Here is a 20785-nt window from a genome sequence, read left to right as displayed (position 1 = left end):
TCGCCGTGCCAGGTGCTTCCATTCATTTCTATGGGTGCGTGCTGTTCGGAACAGCTGATCCGAACAGTGTACGCTCATCTCTAGTGGTTACTTTGAAGAACCTAGAATATAAGACATATTTTCAGTTGTTTCACACTTTTTTGTGAAGTATATAATTCCACATGTGTTAATTCATAGTTAGCTCAGTAGAAGCAGTGGTACGGACCCAAACAGTCAAGACTGGGACACAAAATATGCAGCAAACTGGTGTATTTATAAAACAGGAAAATGAATAAATCTTGACTTCAGGCAAAAACAAAATAAATACCTGCTTGTCTGAGCAACTAATTAAACAGTAATGATAACCTAACTATGTGTGGCTTACTTCCAGCCACATGAACAAAACAGGTGCAATATAGTCTTACCGGACTCAGGGTTACAGGACAGAACCACACACCTCCTTTCACCTCATGGATCTGCACTGCAATGCAGGATCTGCAGCTTTTTCTGGCCCAGTAATGAGCCCAGGATCTACACCTGGGCTGAGGCCTACTCCAGATGTCAGAAACCTGGGGCTGATATATCTGGACTCCAGCACTCTGCCTGTCACTTTCTCACATACCCCCTTCCCCTTTGTTTGGACCTGTAGGGGCTTTTGACCCGCATCCAATGGGTCCTGGACAGGGCATCAGCACTTTCCTACAGCTTGCCTGCCATGTGCTCCACAATGAACTTAAATTTTTGCGGGGTCAGAAGTCACTTGTTGTCTCTGGCATTTCTCTCCTTGTGCGGCACATCAATGTTAGAGGGGAGTGATCAGTGACCAGCTTAAAGTGTCGGCCCAGTAGGTAGTACCTTAGGGATTCCGAGGCCCACTTAATGGCTAAGCATTCCCTCTTCACAATGCTATAATTTTGGTGTAAGCTTCCTACTTAGGTAGGTGACTGGGTGCTCTTCCCCACCCACCATTTGGGACAGCACTGTGTCTAACCCTACATCAGAGACGTCAGTTTGAACCGCAAACTCTTTGGTAAAGTCAGGTGTGACCAAAACCGGCTGTTTACAGAGAATTGACTTCAACTCTTGGAATGCCCCCTCAGCCTCTTCACTCCATTTCAATTAGTCCATTTTGAATTAGTCCCCTTAGTTAGGTCTTTTAGCGAGGCTGCAATAGTACCAAAATTTGGGATGAATCTGCGGTAATAGCCCACGATTTCCAGAAAAGCCCTGCATGTCACCTTCTCACAATCCCCATATAAACATAGAATTATTCCTGTGGCCTGTCCATTGGTAATGATGATGACTTTCCATTTGTATGTCATGTCGAAGGAGGTGTACCCACTGAAAAAGGTGACATGATTGGACACAGAGCTGCTGAGTGGACCAAACCAACAATATAGGTTATTCTCTTTTCCAAAGCCCGACAACACCTCCTTCTCTGACTCCTTCATAAATGGCTAACAGCCATGGTTAGTCAAAAACAATAAAGGTCATATAATTAATTACAATACTATTGTATATAATTTCTTATGAACGTAAATATGTAACAAACTATCTAATTATACAGTATTAATAAATGTATAAAAATATATTTCTCCAACTCCATCCAAAATTTGTCTGGACCTCACCTCCACAGCCCCGATTGCATAAATACAGTTTTCAGAGCATCTCCTAAAAAAGGTCTGTGAAAAGCAGAAATAACACTGATGGCATTGTATTTTTCACTGACCCATTCACCTGCATAGGCATGTGTGATCCAAAAATCAAACGAAGAATAAGGACACAAGAGACCCTGAGGGTCCTTGTGTCCATTTTGAACATCCGGCAAAAGATTGACAATATCAGCTGTTTTTTAGCTGAGATTCCAACTGAAAGCCAAACCCTCAGCAATAAATGACATGTTGTGGGTTTGATACTCATAGCACAAGACATTTGCCCCGTGGATCTGTCCTGCACTGTGTGGATCAGATTTGCTCAAATCCCATGCACTGCACTCCTACTGTACATTGCAGTGGGTTATACTACAAACTTGAACCATGTGTCCCCAGCCAAAAACAGGATATGCTTCCAATTTTTTTCTCTGGAAATATAGAAGCCAATGGACTACAGACAGCACATGGATAAAGATCAACTACATGCTTTTTGTGGTGCTGAAAGTTAAAATATAATTTTGGGCAAGAAATGTAAAATTTTAAAATCCTAAAATATTACTCATTCAATTCTTACTATTCAGGGGGCCCAATGACTTCTTGTGCAATGATCACCACTGCTGCCAATCTCTAGCCTCAGTGCTTTTGTGCCATACATGCAGCCATTGATACCAATAATTGACTGCAGAGGTCATATGTATTGTGGGGAAGGTAGTTCGGTAGAAGCAATGGTGCGGACTCAACCAGTCAGAGACAGAGACACAATATCTGGTGCAAACAGGTTTATTTGAAGAAAAAAAACCCAACTAAATAAACCTTTACTTCAGGTACAAAAACATCAAACAAAAACCTGCTCGTCTGAGCACTAACTAAACAAGACAAAAACTAACTATACAGGTGGCTTTCTATCAGACACATCAACAAACAGATAACACACTTAGGTCTCATCAGTCTCCCAATTTTGTAGGACAGACCCAGGCACTTCTTCTCACTCTCAGGATCTGCCCTGAAGGGCAGGCTCTGCAGCCTTTCATAGTACAGTAACGAGCCAAAGACCCACACCTGGGCTGAAGCCTACTTAAGAACCGCACTGGACCATACATGTCAGAAACCTAGGGGAGATATACCAGGACTCCAATACTCTCACCTTCTCACAGTATGTATAGCTGGAGGAATACTGACTGGTGAGGCCACTGGAGAGGAATTAAACAGAATATTATTTTTTTTTTTTTTTAAGTAGCCCCTTTAACATAAGTTAAAAAAAATATTTATTTAGCTTACTTATGTTGTGCCATTATATTCCACAGGACTTCTCTGCCATCAACAGTGTGGCTAATATGTTTCTCTTCCAATACTCCCTTGGAAATACATGCTTGTTTGGACTGAGTGGTCCTATTTATTACAGTAAGGGGGTAGCATAGATCACCACCAGGCTTAAGATTGATTCTACGGTTTAAGGTTATTTCTATGGGAAATAAAGAAAAAAAAAAGATATATATATATATATATATATATATATATATATATATATATATATGGGAATTTAAATTTTTGATAGTTGTGTTGAACAAGTCTGGGAAGTGGCAGTGCAACTGTGTACATCAAAAAGATTCCGGATGGCATGAGAACTACATGATTTACATGTCAATGTAAATTACTTTTGGGTGTAGTTGTTTGATTAACATAAGATGTAGCAAGGCGATAATTACTCTTAAGAGACATTGCAAAAACATATTTCTCTTCATTAGATCAAAGCGAGACATATAACCTGCTGACCTTGTTTTATGTACACATACCGGCCACTTTTACTTAAAGGGACTTTCCCCTTACCATCTACCTACAGGATTTCCTGTGCCCCCTTTTTGAATCGAGTAGTGTTCATGTAGTCTCTATATGGGACTGATGGAGATAGCTGAGCTTGTGTGCCTGGCTATTTTCAGTAGTCCATAGGCGGCAGCACACATGCCTAACAGTTGTACAATACGAATGGGAGTCAAAGGACCCCTGTTCTGATGAGCGGTAGAAGGCCCAGCAGTCGTCCCCCACTAACCATACAATTATTATCTGTAAATAGGTTACTATAAAAAAAAACTTTATTGTTTTATATTAGTAAGGATTAAATATGTTTACTTATCACATTGCATTAGTGCTGTATCTGCTTCACAGTCAATGTATACAGAGCAGTGCTACAGTAGCACAGGGGAGTGGGTAATACTGCTGGGATCTTGGGTTTGAATCTGAAGAAAGACAACATCTGCATAGAGTTTGTATTGATGCTCCCCATACTCCAAACCCCCCCACAAAAATAGGTCAATTACCTTCTTATACAATAAGCCTTAGTGTGTCTGTATAAGATAGGAACCTGGGATTGCAACTCCCACTGGGACATTTTATGAGGGTCTAAGGCCTCTGATCTACAACCTGGCGCTATACCCTACCCCTTTTCTTTTCTACTTTACATTAGAGACTGACATAAATGATGGTTATGTACAATGTTGCAGAATATGTTGACGCCATAAAAGCTACATAAATAAATAATACCATATCCTAGCAATATATCATCACTTTATGAGATGGAAAATTGTATTTATTAATTGTACAATAAAAGATTCTAACTTTCTAATACGCAGTGAGGCACATTTTATTGTGTGTCATATTCCACAACATGGCACACCTTTTCTACGAATATAAGGCACAATGCTTAAAATCCCAGGTTTTATCATAACCGAGAGGTAGATAGCAATAACAATACGGCCTCATACCATGTCTAATTTCAAGATCTTCGATTAGTAACTAACAGACAGCAATGGGGAAACCTATGTTCCCTGGGTCATTTAGCCCATTAGGGTGAATATATAAAACACCTAGATGCCTTCCTACAACAAAATAACATTGATGTTTACATAACTGTATAGAATCCTTGTTTCCAGTAATAAAGTCATTGGGGTCCACATTTTATTAAAACAGCTCACTCCTTGCATTAGGCCCCTAGACTCTGTTGAAAGCATTGCAGAAAGAACCGTAATGCGATGGTTTCTCCCGCAGCGCTTTATTGCTGCGGGTCGTCCTGTGGGGCCTTAGCCTAAAACTGTTTTTTATTTTTGCATATTTTTTCATCTTGGTGAGTTTAAAGAGGACCTTTCATCAGATCGGGCACATGCAGTTTTATATAGTGCTGGAAAGCTGACAGTGCGCTGAATTCAGCACACTGTCGGCTTTCCTGATCTGTGCCGGTGTAAAGCACTATCGGTCCCGGTAAAGTAGCGCTTTACAGTCAGAAGGGCGTTTCTGACACTTAGCCAGGGACGCCCTTCTGCCCAGCAGCGCCTATCGCGCTGTACTGTGGAGCGGGGAGGAACGTCCCCTCCCCTCCTGATAATACTCGTCTATGGACGAGCACTGTGAGCAGAGGGAAGGGGCGTTCCTCCCCACTCACACTGTACAGCACGATAGGCACTGCTGGGCAGAAGGGCGTCCCTGGCTAAGTGTCAGAAACGCCCTTCTGACACTAAAGCGCTACGGTACCGGGACCCATAGCGCTTTACACCGGGCACAGATCGGGAATTCAGCTTTCCAGCAGTATATAATACTGCATGTGCCCGATCTGATGAAAGGTCCTCTTTAAATGTGGCTTTTTTCCAGCATTTGCTGTAAGCTTTTCTAGAGGACCTGAAAAATTGCTAAAAAAAACCCGTATTCAAATAAATGCCCAAAACAACACTTGTAAAAAACGCATGAAATACAGTGCATTTAAAAAACAACACAAATCCTATGTTTTGATGGGGTTTTTTTCTGTCAAAAATATGTATCATCTTTAGACTATTAAGCCTATGGCAAAATATTCCAAAGTGTAGATATTGCATGTAGTGATAAGTATAGGGCACGTCCATGGGGTCGGGGAGTGAGGGGTAGCCCTGTGCCATTCTGTGCTGCCTGACAAGCCCCATGCAGAGAAGAGCAGAGCAGCAGGCAGGGGCAGCAGGTATGGGAAGCAGGCATAGGGCAGCAGGCAAGGAGCAGCAGGCAGAGAGCAGCAGGCAAGGGGTAGCAGGCAGGAGACAGCAGGCAAGGAGCAGCAAGCAGGGAGCAGGGGGTAGCAGGCAGGGACAGGAGGCAGTAGGCAGCAGGCAGGGAGCAGGGGTAGCAGGCAGGGGCAGGAGGCAGAGGGCAGTAGGCAGCAGGCAAGGAGCAGCAGGCAGGGAGCTGCCATCTGTCGGCCAGGCTGCAGAGGGAGTCTGGGAGCCAGCAGAACCACATTCTCCAGCGAGGGGGGAGGGGAGGGGATCGCCTGCAGCTGCTCCACCCTCACTTTGTGTCAGCAGGTAGGAGCACGGCAGCTCAGTCCCCGGGGAGGGAGGCTCAGTGTTCTGGGAAGCGTCCCTACCGAGAGCACTGAGCTGGGGGAGAGAAGTTGGGAGCCAGGGCGTCAGGAGCTGGAGTCCACACACTGCCCTGCTGGGATTGGCTCAGGGAGATGTGAGAGGAGCTACGAGGGGCCTGTGCTGTGTTCACTGAGGAGGGGGCACTGCCCGGCTAGGCACGGCCTCATCTACCTGTGCGCCGGACAATCCCTGGGAGTTGCGGGCTCGCTGCCCTGCACGTTGCTGCTGCTGCTGCTACTGAGATGATGCTGGACATGGACAAGGCTGAGCCGCCCTGGTGCCATTAGAAGAGCATTAGTCAATGAATGGAAGTGACTGTGCAGTGAGCAGCTACTGAGGATTACGTGACAGTCCAGGCCATGGATGGGGGGCCCCTGCCCTGGGGGTAGCGGCTGGCACTGCTGGCACGCAGGGTTCCCGGGACTGGCTATGGATGCCTGCTGCTGGCTGCAGTATGACTAGAGCCCGGCTGCAGCTGGCATCCCTCTGGCTGCTGCTTCTGGTCACTCTGCAGGCGAGGCTGGCGCTGACTGAGCGGGAGCACACGCAGAAAGCCCTGGTCAGGGTCTTCCCCCTGAGGATGGAGAGCCCAAACTTCACCGTGGAGGGAGTATTCGCCAAGGTGGCCGATGCGAGACCCGCCGAGGGCAGGTTGTTCCAGGTGAGTGTGACCTGGCCTCATGTGACGGGGCCTGGCAATGCCAGTGCCCACATGTTCTTACATGTATATTAGCAGCAACATCAAGGTGGTGTGGGCACAGTTGTGGTGTGTGCTGCCATGTTGTCTGAGGTGAGAACCTGCCCTGGCATAATAACTATGTAGTCTCTAAAAATAACATGAAAGTAACCTCAACTCCTGCGGCTAATTGGCATCTTCGCCCAGCAAGCTAAAGTCATTACAGGCTGTACCCATGGGCGCTCACAGTGACCCCATGTCTACCTGGTCAGGCCCAGCAATGAAGATGGCATGGTTAATAGTGACGACCAATCACGTGCTACAAATCCAACGCCGAACTAGCCAGCAAATAACATTAGGGATCAATGTCTCCTTAAAATGTCTTAAGAATCTGTAAGATTTTACTATATCTATTCCACGATTGGCACTACCCATCAACATTGTGTGACCCACCGGCACGTCCATGGCCGCTCTTCTAACACAATCACTATGTACTTGTGATGTGGAGATAAGGAGCGCGCCGGTTAATAATGACCTTCATACGATGGCAGATAACTAAGTAGTCTCACGTGACACGTCCCTCATATATTGCGAGACGTTTTTATGCGTTTGTCTCCCGGGTGAGACGTTTTTTGAGGCTGAAATAATCTGATTATATTTTTTCTTTTGATCTGATCCCAGTAATGTGTGAGATCAGGACATATTCTTGCTGCCAAGTTGCTAATGCTTCTCATAAAATAAAATGCTTCCCTAGAGTTTAAGCTCTGTTCACACTGGCGTTACTTGCCTAACATGCAAGACTAGCATAGATCCATCCCAGCTGTCACGGCCCAGGTGCTAGTGTGAACAGTATGCAAGTGCTGAGGTTTTGGTTATAGGCTCATTTTGCAGCTTTCTGCTTGTAATGTTTGTATATAATGTGTATATACAGCCACAACAACCATCTGTAATGTGCTTTTCTCACAATATACTGTAAAGTGCAGTCCGCTGGTTAACGAAACAGAATTGTGCAGTATTTTATGTATAGTCGGAGTATTATTTGCCCTCAAATTCCAAACTGAAGTGACGTATACAGTGTATTTACTACACAGTGGGGTACAAACAGTTGCTACACCTCATATGAGGTCAGGAGCTAACGTTAAAGGGATGTTCCTCCTCGGTAGTCACTTTCAAGATTATATTAAGCAACTTCATGAACAGAAAATCTACCATGCTTTCACAGCCCAGTTTCCGTTCCAGTGTTTTAGTATAATTTGCATATCTTTATAACAGTGACGTATACTCAAATGGCATTAAGTGGTACTCTACCTTCAAGAACAACTTAGGTGGTTTCTTGAAGGAGTTTTCTGGTCCCATTTGTTTCTGTCAGGATACAAACAGGATAGGTCATCAGTATGTGATCTGTGAGGGTCTGACATATGGACCCTGCACAAATCAGCTGTTGCAGGATATTGGAAGCTGCTAGTGGATGGACAGCATAGAAGTGGTTCCAGGGAATTGCAGTGCAGCTCCTATTACTGCACCTGGAGGCTGCTGCAAGAGCTGATCTGAGCGGGGTCTGGGTGTCCAACCCCCTCAGATCACTTACTGATGACCTATCCTCTGGATAGCTCTTCAATACAAAAACATGTCCCTTAAAATTTGTTTTCTCTATGAACATCAATTATCTCCTATCCACAGGCTAGTGAAAGGATTTGTATGCTGGGGGTCTGAACTCAAAGACCCTCAGTGACTGTCAGGATAGGGATCGCTGGGACCCCTATGTGAATATAATGACATTACGCATGCAGGACCACCGCGTCATTCACTTCTGTGGGACTGACGATGGCCAAGTAAATTGATTTATCAATTCCATAGAAGTGAATTTTGGGTACAGCTTGTGCTGTTCTATTTAAACAGAGGACTCAGCCCCCCCATACCCCCCCCCCCCTTCAGTCTTGTGATTGCAATTGTGGTCACTCAGGGAAATCATTGGAAAACCCCTTTGGCTCAGGCCCCACGTTGCAGAAAAGCAGCTTGTTTTTTGCGTTTTTTTTTTTTTAGCCGAAGCCAAGGCTAGCTACAAAGGGAATGGGAAATATATAGGAAGCTCTTATACTTCTTCCTTCTGCTCAATTTGCTCCTAGCTTTGGCTAAAAAAAAAAAAACACAGCAAAAAAAAATCCGTGTTTCTGCAATGTGGGGACTTAGCGTTAAAAGCAGCTCCCCACTGAGTGAATGAATGAATGTTTATTCAGGGGACTAATATATTCTTGAATTTATCACTAGCCACAAACATGGTTGGAAGTTGTTCATACTATACCAGGTGTGGACGGGTTATTGTGCAGGGTAGGAGCCAGTTAGACAACTCCAGGAACCCGTGTAATTGTTTCAGTTGCCAAGTTATGAAAAAACATCAGTAGGGAGCAACCCAAAAAGTTAGGAAACACTCACACTAGATGCTCGGCTTCAGTATTTGTACACTAAAGACAGCTACCTATACAGAAGAAAACTAATGGACAGATTTATACCTCTTCCATATTTTGGGTCCGCTCCTGGTCTTGGTTTACAGATATTAATGTGAAATACCATGTGGTTGAAGGCAAGAGCTATCTGTAGGTGTATTGATCTCTTTCGCTCTCGCTCGGATGGGACTTTCACTGACCCATACATTGAAAATGAATTGACAGAGCTGCAACTATGGACAGGTATAGGAGCTGCTCTTCAATTTGGCCTTCAACCCTGCCACCCCCCTTCCTCCATCTTCCCAGCAGCAAGCCCACGGGAGATGGAGAGGAGGTTAAGCATGTTACATTCAAAGTCTATGACAAGGACTGAAATTCCCCCTTGCCCTGTCATATTGGATGGATAGCCTTGGTTCTGTATTCTGGAAGTTCTTTGGTGCTGCTGGGACCTCAATCTAGAATTTGTCACCTATTTAGTGGATGGGTAACAAATTATTCACATGAAGCATGTGCATGAATATGGGCAGGTATTGGCGTCATCACCAAAGGCAGAATTAGGACATATTTTTTTACATTACTGTCAGAACAATACTGTACATTTACATGCAGTAAGTATAGTTTCCATACACATGACCAATCCACCGCTCTGTAATAAGCAGCAGAACCCCCTGTAATCCTATCATTCCTATAATGAGGCACTGAATAACTGATTATACAGATTACCAAAATAAAATAGCCCTCTGAATGCCAGCTTTATCATGCCACACAAGCGCCTCTTTGTTCCACTTTGATGGTTCTATATTTTTATCTATAACATTAGGATGTGCACTAGCTTATCTTTTCTTATATGCCATCTCTTGGGCTAGTCCAGATCCATAAAATTCAGTCATATAGCGCTACATGCCCTGACTATCACATTATTGATAATGTGATTGATGTGTTTTCAGATAAACAAAACTTTGTTTGTACTGTCATACTCTTAGAGATTATTGCTTTTTACACATCTTATATTGATCCATGTGAGATGATACTACCAATGGGAATCCAAGAGACAAGACTCCCACCAATGGATAGCACATGGGTGCCGTAGTCGACTGTCTTTTGGCCAATAGATTTCATAGAATATCTCAATCCCATGGAGTAATGCGCCACTCATTTAGGCATGTAAACACGTGTCAGAGCGGGGCGCTTCAAATGGGTGCCGGCTTATGCACGCTACACATTGAAATCAATGGTTTATAAAGCCTCCCATTGATTTCAATGAGTAGCACGTGTAAGCCGGCACCCATTGAAATCAATGGGATCTGACAAGTGTTTACATGCCTAAATGAGCAGCGTGTTACTCCGTGGCAATGGAGCCTTACTCTGTCGCTATTTAGATGGAAATCACTGCATGGATATTGAAACATGTTTAGCCAAATGTCCAACTGCACCATCTCCATCACTTAGGCCAAGGCCCACATTGTGGAAATGAAGCACAAAAACGCATCGTGTTTTACAGAATCAGAAAAGCAAATGACCATTTTATTTCATCCATACATTGCAGGAAAAAAGAGCTACAAAAAAATCTGTGTTTTCAAATCGCATCATGTTATTTAGTTGTAGAGTTGTTAGTGTTTTCCCTATAGATTTAATAGAGGTAGAAAAACTACACAGGAAAATGCAGCAAAAAAAAAACTGCGGGGAAAAAGCTGCATTTTGCTATGTGGGCGCTTAACAGTTTTAGGCCCCTTGCACATGACAGTCTGGGCCGCAAAACTCAGGACTTATGCCTGTTTTGCAGCCTTGCTTCCATGGCCTCCATTCTTTGTTATATTACCTTATGTAGAAAGTGTGTTAAACGTTATATAGTGTTTACTAACATAGGCATGTGTGGAGTTGTGACCAGTTGTCTTTACTTTTGCATATTCTCTGTGAGGGTCCCTGTCTACCTCCTACTTTATTCAGCAGGACATGGAGAGGCAGACCCATAGAACTGGCGATATAGAAGTTTACTCTCCGGACACCACATTGCATTAGACTTTACAGTAGGGTTGAGCCGATCTTGAGATTTTAGGATCGTTTTTAAAATCCGATTTCCGATCATTTTCCATTCAAACCTGATCCCAATGCAAGTCAATGGTATTTTTTTTTTTTAATAATCGAAGATCGAATTTTAAAAACTATCCTATTCACTACACAACATGGAGGCTAAAAATTTAACGCTCTAATTGTTAGACTCCACGCTGTGTAGTGATTAAAAAAAAAAATCATCTGGCTACTTAGTCCCCCTCTGGTGTCCACTTACCTGCACAGAAGCGCTGCCGCTGGTCTGGTCCCCGCTGTTCTCGCTCCTCTTCTCACCTCGCTGCCCCTGCCTCCCAGGTTAGTGTTACAGACCTAGGAAGAAGGCGGGGGCAGCGAGGGTAACACTAACCTGGGAGGCGGGGGCAGCGAGGCGAGAACAGCGGGGACCAGACCAGCGGCAGCGGTTCTGTGCAGGCAAGTGTTAGCTGCTAGAGATGTTAGCTAGTCTCCCTTTATAATGAATGGACGCAGCCGGCGCGCAGGGGGTTAAGCGGCCAGACGCCGGCACAGGCTGTGTGCCGGATGCATGCATTCAATCCTATGGGACCTAGCTAACATTGTTAGCTTTTCCCACAATGCTTGGCCAGTAGCAAAGAATTGTGGAAAATAACCGCCAACCTCAATTCCGCCTAAAAAGATCGGAATTCCGATCGCGATCGTGAAATTTACTCGATCACCGATCGTAATCCGATCTTTTCCGATCCCGATTGCTCAACCCTACTCTACAGATATCCAGTATGGGTGCATGCACACTACGTAACGCCGGGCGTGTATGAGAGCCGTACACGCCGGCGTTACAGCAGGGCTGCCGAACACTTCCCATTCACTTCAATGGGAGCGCTCGTAAACGCCGCTGTTACGAGCGCTCCCATTGAAGTGAATGGGAAGTGTTCGGCAGCCCTGCTGTAACGCCGGCGTGTACGGCTCTCATACACGCCCGGCGTTACGTAGTGTGCATGCACCCTATATTAGTATATTCAGGTTGCCTTTTCTTCCTATGTACAATAAGGGGATTCAGTATCTCTGTTATGTCATCCATGATAAGAGATGTATTTGCTATGTAATATACTTTATATGGTCCAGAGATCAACTAGAATGAAAAATGTTATGCATAAAACTGTGAGCAGCTATGGCCGATTCTTTTATGTACTTTAGTGCTGGTTGCTTTTTAGTTCTGCTGCTTTAGTTCTGATGTTTATTGCCTACAGCTGCATTTGGTGAGAGGTTATCTAAAATCCATCTCAAAACCAAAGACTGAGACTTTTGACTTCTACCTCCTCTTTGCTTTACACTGCAGCACTTCTTCACCAGGCACAATAGGTAAATGTTCTTTGTGGGACAACCCTTTTAAGAGAGCGCCTGTAAATGTAAAGGTTCCTAAGGGGGTTGCTATCACATATCCAAAATATAGGGCATAAGTGTCAAATCACTAGGGGGGTCTGACCACTGTGTAGCCCCATAGCAGTGAATGGAGTGTCATTGCGATGTGACACTTGTCCCCCATTCTGATCTGCAGATACATATCTCACGTGCATGGCTACCAAGTGGTCCTTGGTTCTGGTTTATATATAATAGGGAATGTGGACAGGGTCTGTCTTCTCTAGATATGTAGGAATGATCCTTGTGTTACACCTACCTACAGCACGTCGTACACCGAATATTTGTATGTTAATCCTATTATGTATAACAAATGATAAAGTTCAAAACCAATGTGTAAATGCCAAAGAGATGATTTTCAGCTTTTTCTGAAGACCCCTTTCATCCTTGTAGTTGGTGTTCAGCAGTTATGGCAGGCGCTAGTGTATATCCACAAAGGTTGTACATGAAATGTTTGCCAGTTCCTGGTGTAGGTTTCCCTTCTGGCCCACGAGAGTCCGCCTGATTTATGGAGAGGCCGGGGAGACTCTTAATTCAGACTTGCCTTGTAAACACCTCTCTTATTAATTCCCCATTGTGCACAAATTATGATTCATTATAATTATGGCATACATTCTTTGTACCACACTTATGTGTTTCAGGCTCGACACATTGGGGGAATTTACTAAAGTTTTCTAGCACAGAAGTGGTACATTTTTGGCGATGAGCAAAGCAGGCCGGGGTGGGCACATCTCGGCCCAGCAGATTTATTATAGCTCACACTAGAAAACTGGCGTGCGTTCAGGGCTGTGGATTCGGTAGACCAAACCACCAAGTCTCTTTTTCCACAGACAAATGCAGTAAAAACTCCTCTAAATCACAAAAAGACATTTTGTATTCATATGAAGGTAAATAGAATTAATAAGTAACGAGAATCTTATTATACAGTATCAATAATTAATCATTTTATTCTTAAGCTGGAGTTGGTGACTCTGCGCCCACCCAAAACTGGTTCCGACCACAGCCCTGCATAAATTTAGACTTTCTTTTTCTGTTTTGCGGATTTTGCTGCTGTTTTTTGAACCCAATAAAAGGAATGGTTTCGAAAGGAGTGGAAAATATTCAAGAAGGGTTTATACTTCTTCCTTCTGAATCCACTCATGGGTTTGGCTCAAATTGGCATGAGGTATACATCAAATCTAGAGTAGATTTGAGTTCTGGCACTTGGGGGTGCGTGTGCCTGAACCTCTTAAAGGGGTTGTCCATGGAGTTACAATTTACTTATCTAGCTCCAGGGATCGCTGATGATGAACCAGGAGTTTCCATCGATGTCAGTCATAAACACTGAACACATAACGGAACCTAACTGTTTTCTGAAAAAATATATTTGAAAAACGTCCCCAAACACAGTGGTGAATGGAGAAGGTCGTACTTCACAAAGACCCACGTCAAAAAATAATTACCAAACTATAGCATTCCTATAGCTGTCTAAACATAGCACTGGCAGTGGGTCCCCGATGATCGGTGCCAATGCACCCTGAAACGTGTGGGGAGAATATTTATATTTTTGTTGAGGATACAGCTGGGGACTGCCCTATTAGGAAATACAGGGACAGCACCCTGGGGTGAGCCTAGGGACTGTTTTGGCACCCATGCATATTACCGCTGCATCCATGTGACCACAGCTTGGGTAAGATCTGACCATTTTCCTTTTCAAGTAAATTTTATTTGGCTTTTTGATATGTTTGCTGACCCTCTGATATTAGGTATAATTCCTATTGAGTACCAGTATCTGATATGTTTTGTGTTTTTTTGTCTAATTGTGACTTTTTAGGGGTATTTATTAAATGTTACATTTTATTTATTATACATTTATTTAGTCAAGTTGAAATGATAGAAGATAAATGCCTTAACAGATCGATTAGTATTGTATTAATGGGAGTAAGCAGAGCTGCAGTGTAAAGCAGGTGTTAGGGACATGACAGAAGCATGAGCCTCAGATGAGACGGAAGTGACTAAATCTGAGGATTGAAAACAATTCTTCTTAAAATTTGTTATTAAACATTGTGATGGTTTTGTATAGATAAATGGTGGAGTTGTCCATAAGAGCAGCTAACGTCTTCCATGACCTGTGTGAACAAGATCTAAGAGAAAATAAAGATCAGAGTGCAGAACAATTCTGTAGTATTATAAGAGGAATGCACCTTCCATACAAGAGCCATATTTCACACTTGGTGAGGTTTGCGGGCACCTTAATTACTTGTAAAGCCTGTGTTGTGCGCACACGCAGGGATTGTTCCTGGCAGGGATGAGTGCAGCAGCAGTGGGTGAATATTTATGCCTGGTGTGAGGACTTGGCTGTGGGAGAGGGAGCAGGTGGGTTGTAAGGAAGAGAGCTTGCTCTGTTATTGAAATGCACGCTTTTTATTATGTCATTAATGTTACAACATACAAGAAGCCGGGAACTTCTCATTATCCAACTCAAGGCTTCCGACCAGTGTCAATGCCAAGGAAAACAGATCTGTTCACGGAGCAAGCTGTTTTTTCAGGCATACATTTTTATGGCATTTTTAAAGCATTTATTGAAAAAAGGAAAGTTTGTGGGGACATATATTACATTCTCTCCACTTCTTGCGTAATGGTGTGTAGTCACATACCTGATTTAGGGGGTATATGGACATCCGCGTCTCAAGAAAATACATAGCTATAATTATCGATGGGTATGGCCTTTTATAGAATGCCACGACTAGTGACATAACTAGGACTGGCTGGGCCCCAAGGCAAGCATTTAACATGGCCCACTTCCCGCACAAACCACATTCTTCCACACGCTATTACGCCCCATAGTGGCCCCTATACACACAGTATTACGCCCCATAGTGGCCCCTGAACACAATATTATATCCTACAGTGGCCCCTGTACACAGTATTATGCCCCATTGTGGACCACCCACAATTATTATACTCTTTTCAGTCCCCAGAGTATAATGATCGGAGACCAAGGGGAAGATACAAACATAAGAAACAATGTTACTTACTTCTCCCTGGCTCCGGCGCACTCCCCACTGCTTTCAGTTTTCTTCAGTGTTGAACCAGACATTACGTTTGCCAGGCCTCCATCACAAAGCATGATGATGCCACCTGGCCCACCTGACATCTGGGACGTCACCAAACAGGCCATAGACTACCGCAGCGCAGGAAAGGTAAGTAACAGTGTGTATGTTTTCTCACCCCCCCCCCAACCCTCCAATCAGTATACTCTGGTTGCCTGAAAAGTCCCCAGAGTATAATGATAGTGTTTGTAGGGGTTCATGGGCCTGTGGCCTCACTTACTGATCCCTGCTCCTGATTACAGCCGCCTCCACTTCTGCAGATGGGGAGGTGCAGGCGGCCATGAGCAGGAGTGGGAATCTGTAAGTAAATAGGACTTGTTACCTGCCAGGGTTACTCCAGTAGGTAACGGACTATTAAAAAAAAATCAGGGAACTGCTGGGCCCCCTAATGTCCTGGGTCCTGTGGCAGCGTCTACCGCTATTACCCTGGTATTTATGCCACTGGTCATGACCCCTCAGTTACAGGTAGTCTTCCTATATATTAGAAATGTCGATGGTAAGTTACTATTCACTCTATGCCAGAAAATTGGTGTAGATGAATGTAGTTGTGGGGCATCTTTGGGGCACGGCCGTTTCGTGTGCCAAAGATGTGCAACTCTGATCTTTCAGCATCACCGCTTTTTACGCAAGTGGGCAGAGTGAGACAAATACCAAGGCAGCCAGGGGCGGGGATAACTTGGCCTGACAAATTTACTAAAACTTCTGCCAGAAAACTGGCATGAGTTATACTAGAAGCCTATGCCAGTACCTGACTGGCATAGATTTCAATACTGGCACAATGGAGTGCACCAGAATTATTAAGACGCCAGAGCCTCCAAACCTTGTGCCAGTGGAGAGATTCAGACTGGCGTAAGAAAAATCCTGTTAATAATTTCCCCATTACTTTACTTACTGTTTGTGGGGGGGTTTTCTTTACAATTCATACAAAACATTTTCTGGCCATCTGAGAACTTGAAGAAACAAAGGTCAATATAAGTAGGTAATACTCATTTCACAAACACACAATAGTAAGTGTAACATCAAGCAACACAATAAGACCTTTGTGAGTGATGTGCAGTGGTAGTTTGGTCATATGACCGGTGTATGGACATATTATATATTTGTATAGCCTTATGCATGAGAAGCAGGCGTATCTAATAGGTATGGAACATTGTTTAAGCTACGAAGCTGGCCATACACATTGTGTATTGTCCTATTCTATGGATTCCTCTCCCGTCCTTTTTGTTTGGTATATAAATTGCTGACGCTTCTTCCGACATCCCTGTAGACTTGTACCACTCTGCCAAGCTAAGTCTGCATGGTATATTCAGCCAAAATGAGTCTGAAATGAGATTCTTATTATCTCTTCTAAGGCACAGCTCAGGCTGCCTCCATGTTTTTGGATTTCTCTCCTTGTTCAGCGTTCACCTGTAATCTTTGGGATAAACTGGTTGCAAGTGTTTACATTTCCTGCAGCGCCACCATGGTAAACTCTTTGCACAAAGCCCATTGAAATTTTTAGGTTAAGATACTTGTAGATGTTCATTCTTTTTCCATTAACCAAATGATCCATGGAAAAAGAACAGAAAGGTGATGTATTTTAGTCCGTTTGTGCACCACGGATGCCTATTAATCTCTTTGGGTCTATGAAAACCACAAACACCACACAGAAGTTTTTTCATGGACCCAGAGACTTAGAAAAGTATAGGAAATCGAAGAAAAAATTTATTTTTTCACGGCCCTAAAAGACTAATCAACCATGGAGAGAACACAACCTGAAAATGAGCAAGATCATTTGCTAAGGACATCACATACCCTCAAAAACTGTTAATGAGCCCTTATTTGTGTAATGCAGGAGGTGCTCACTGAAGCTCATCATAAACATGTTCCTGATTTCCATATCAATGTGGGTGAATATGGGTTTTCTAAATTGAGTATCCCCTGTAAAGTGAATCATACTCCACAAGAAGGTGTTACCTCCGTACTGTGTGATATAAAACTACTGAGCTTTCTCTGACAAGAGTTCTAAATGCTAAGATAGTTGTGGAATGAGGACCTTGCGCAATATTTCTACGAATTATTAAAAAGCGGTTTGTGCAGATTTTCTTAAACATAGCTAAGGCAGACACCCATTAGTAGTGCGATGCATGTCAAGAAATGCTAATCACAGTGAGTCAAAAGGTGTCCTAAACCAGTGGAGACATGTGCCAAGCGTAGACCATACCCTGCCCGTTTAAGGACCGTGGTGAGGTTATGTCCAATAAAAATTTTATTTTGGCCTTGTTCACTTTTTTATATGTATACTAGTAACATGCAGAAACATTTCTGACCATTGTTTAGTAATGACTTAATAAAATTCTTCATCTGATTTAAATGGGTTTTGTCGCCCTAATGTATATAACAGTGGTGACCTATCCACAGGATTGGTCTTCAGTGTCTGATCTGTGGGGGTCTGACACTGATCAGCTGTTCCTATACCCTCCAGGTGCTGGAAGCTGCTGCAGTGGATGCAGTTTGTTGTTAGTCTAGTAATAGGAGTGGATCGCCAACTCTCCATGCCACCTCTAAAGCAGGCACTGGGCAGCAGCTCTGTTCCCATTACTTGAATAAGAGCAAACTCCCCATCTAATGCAGCAGCTTCTGGTGCCCACTACAGCTGATCTGGCCGACTCAATTTGGGAGCATCAGTTGTATCACTAATGACCCCATACACATTAGAGCAGTGTTGGGTGAACACATCGATTACCTATTGTATATGGGATACTACCTCAGATGATATCATGGAAAAGAGTGATTAGACAGATATGTATGGCAGCGGTTTACTTCCTTTTCCCCATTTAGAACACATGCACACTCAGACAAAGTAAGAAACATTTGTTGATCCAGCAGTGTATGATTCCACATTTGCTGAATTATTTAACTGTAGCCATATATATTATTTTGTATGGCCACAAACCAAACCCTTGTAATGATCATCTCCAAGGCAAGGAGATCAGTCATCAGGGTGAATATGAAATCCAGATGTCACGATTTAAAGGATGTTTTCTAGAGATCAATGTCATTAAATTGCTTAATGTTTTTCTTTGATTTGGCTTTTGATTTAGAAGCTTCAAATAAAGTTCCTCTTGCATCTGCAAAAAGGGAACTTTTCTATTTTGCTGGTTTAATACATGTGTGGCAGCTGTGGTCAGCAGGATTTTCCACAGTAATAGGAAAATCTTCATTCCTACGTCTGTTAAATAGGATTTCCCATGAAGCAAGTCCTCCTCAATCCATAGGATACGGATACCTTGCAGATCACTGGACGTCTGACTGCTCTGAATGGAGCAGTGGACGAGCAACACGCTCATTACCCCATTCATTTTATTGGGAGCGACAGAGATAGCCAATTCCACTATGGAAGGATAACTTGCCTTCATTAGAAAACCCCTTTTAAGTAGAATATTTTCAACTATTATTACTTAAAGAAGCTCCCGCAAACCTTTTTATTTTCTAGCCAATAACTGATGTAAATTGTGGTGTAGGTAATCTTCTTACCAGCGTCTACATTGGTGAGGTATCCACTCCGTTGTGGTCCTCACCTGTGTCATGTGACAAACATTAAGATCCTCAATGGTGGGTCCAGTTTTTATTTTCCGATTGTAAATTTTTATTTCATCCTGTTTCCTGTACATGATTATAGGGGTCGCTAACTTGCCTCGGTTTGTCCTCTGCTCTGTTAACAGCATTCAGTGATATTCTCTACAGCAGTCTCATGGCCATGGGCAGCAATAACTTGCAGCCAACTCAGTCAATGATCTAGTACCTTTACCCAAATCTTTTTTTTGTTTCTGCAAAGCATTGCAGATCTCCTAATACTATATACCTTCCAGAATCTGAGACTATGAGGGTGAAGGTAAAGGTGGCATGGTGACCTGAAGGTGTGAGAGGCGGACTATAGAGAGCAGATCACGTCAGGAACTGAAGAGATAGGGCTGAAGAACCTTGATGGGAGGCTTTGATTTATCTAAGGTTACATGGTATCTCCAAATAGCATCTGCAGGGAGAGAAACCTCCTATTTGCACAACAACCCATGCTAGAATAAAAGAGGTCACACTTTGATCAATGTGACTATTTGGAGAAGGTGAAAGCAGGATACGGAAGGACACTTCAAGTAGACAACTATCACTATTAAGGGAATAATCTTTCAGACAATATAATGTATAGAAAATGACTGTTCCTTTAAAAAATAGGCTATTTGCTGGTGACACATCCCCTTTAACGGTAAGAAAGAAGCGGTAAAATGGACACATGACTATCTCTGTTGGCACGCTACTTCCCGTCATACAGTGGTTAGGCTGCAGACAGTGATCCTGGGTAGTGACAAGCAAATGATCATCCACTGACCCTGGTTTTATAAACACTGTCCCATATATCATTATGATTCAGACGACTATATGATGTCATTCGTACTATTTCTAAAATGTGGCTGGAAATGCTGATGTGCTTAGATGTGCCGAGTACGTGCGAGATACACAATTTGTATATCATGTCATTTATTGCTGATGTATCAAGTATACGTTTACATAGTACAAATCTTTTATGTATATATCTATTTACAGTTCTTAGTTTGTCACCATGTGTTGCACTTGGACGTTTCTGCCCTTATCAGACAACACAGACTAGAAGTGAACAAATGCATAGCAGTTGATCTGCTGAGTATTTCACCTTAAAAAAGGTCACCACGCCCTACATGTTCCTAGTCCACCCCTGGTGAGGAGCAATATTTTGTACTCATTTGCACAGCAAATATATATGTTAATAGAATTAATTACCCATAGGTTTTGCCAAGGTGTGGAACATTTTACATCTGTAATGTGTAAACCTCTGATAAATGTATTCATGTGTGACACTTTGTAATATTGTGAGGATAAATGGGCAAAAATTCCATCAGAGAGCGATAAGACATACCTGTCCTCGGATGTTATATGTCACCAACAAGGTCGAAAGTATCTGGGTTATTGCTTTCTTTTTTTTATTTTTCAGCATGCTCAAAAATCAACGTGTTTAGTTACTGAGGCTAAAGTCCCACGTTGCAGAAACGCAGCTTTTTTTGTTGCAGTTTTTTGAGCCAAAGCCAGAAGTGGATTGAGCATAAGG

At 43.1% G+C, this 20785-nt stretch overlaps 1 protein-coding gene across 1 annotated transcript in view; it reads left to right on the top strand.

The window, feature by feature from the left end:
• Positions 1-5948: 5948 nt before the first annotated feature.
• Positions 5949-20785, top strand: part of RNF43 (ring finger protein 43) — a 43979-nt gene continuing 29142 nt past the window's right edge. Inside the window, exon 1 of the mRNA XM_075263887.1 lies at positions 5949-6671. Within this exon, the coding sequence (XP_075119988.1) occupies positions 6444-6671 (228 nt within the window). The 5' untranslated portion in view covers positions 5949-6443. The remainder of the gene's footprint in view (positions 6672-20785) is intronic.

This window comes from Leptodactylus fuscus, chromosome 2 (genome assembly GCF_031893055.1).
Source record: "Leptodactylus fuscus isolate aLepFus1 chromosome 2, aLepFus1.hap2, whole genome shotgun sequence".
Lineage (NCBI taxonomy): Eukaryota > Metazoa > Chordata > Amphibia > Anura > Leptodactylidae > Leptodactylus > Leptodactylus fuscus.
The sequence above is the reverse complement of the archived record's forward strand: the minus strand, read 5'-3'. Positions and strand labels throughout refer to the sequence as shown.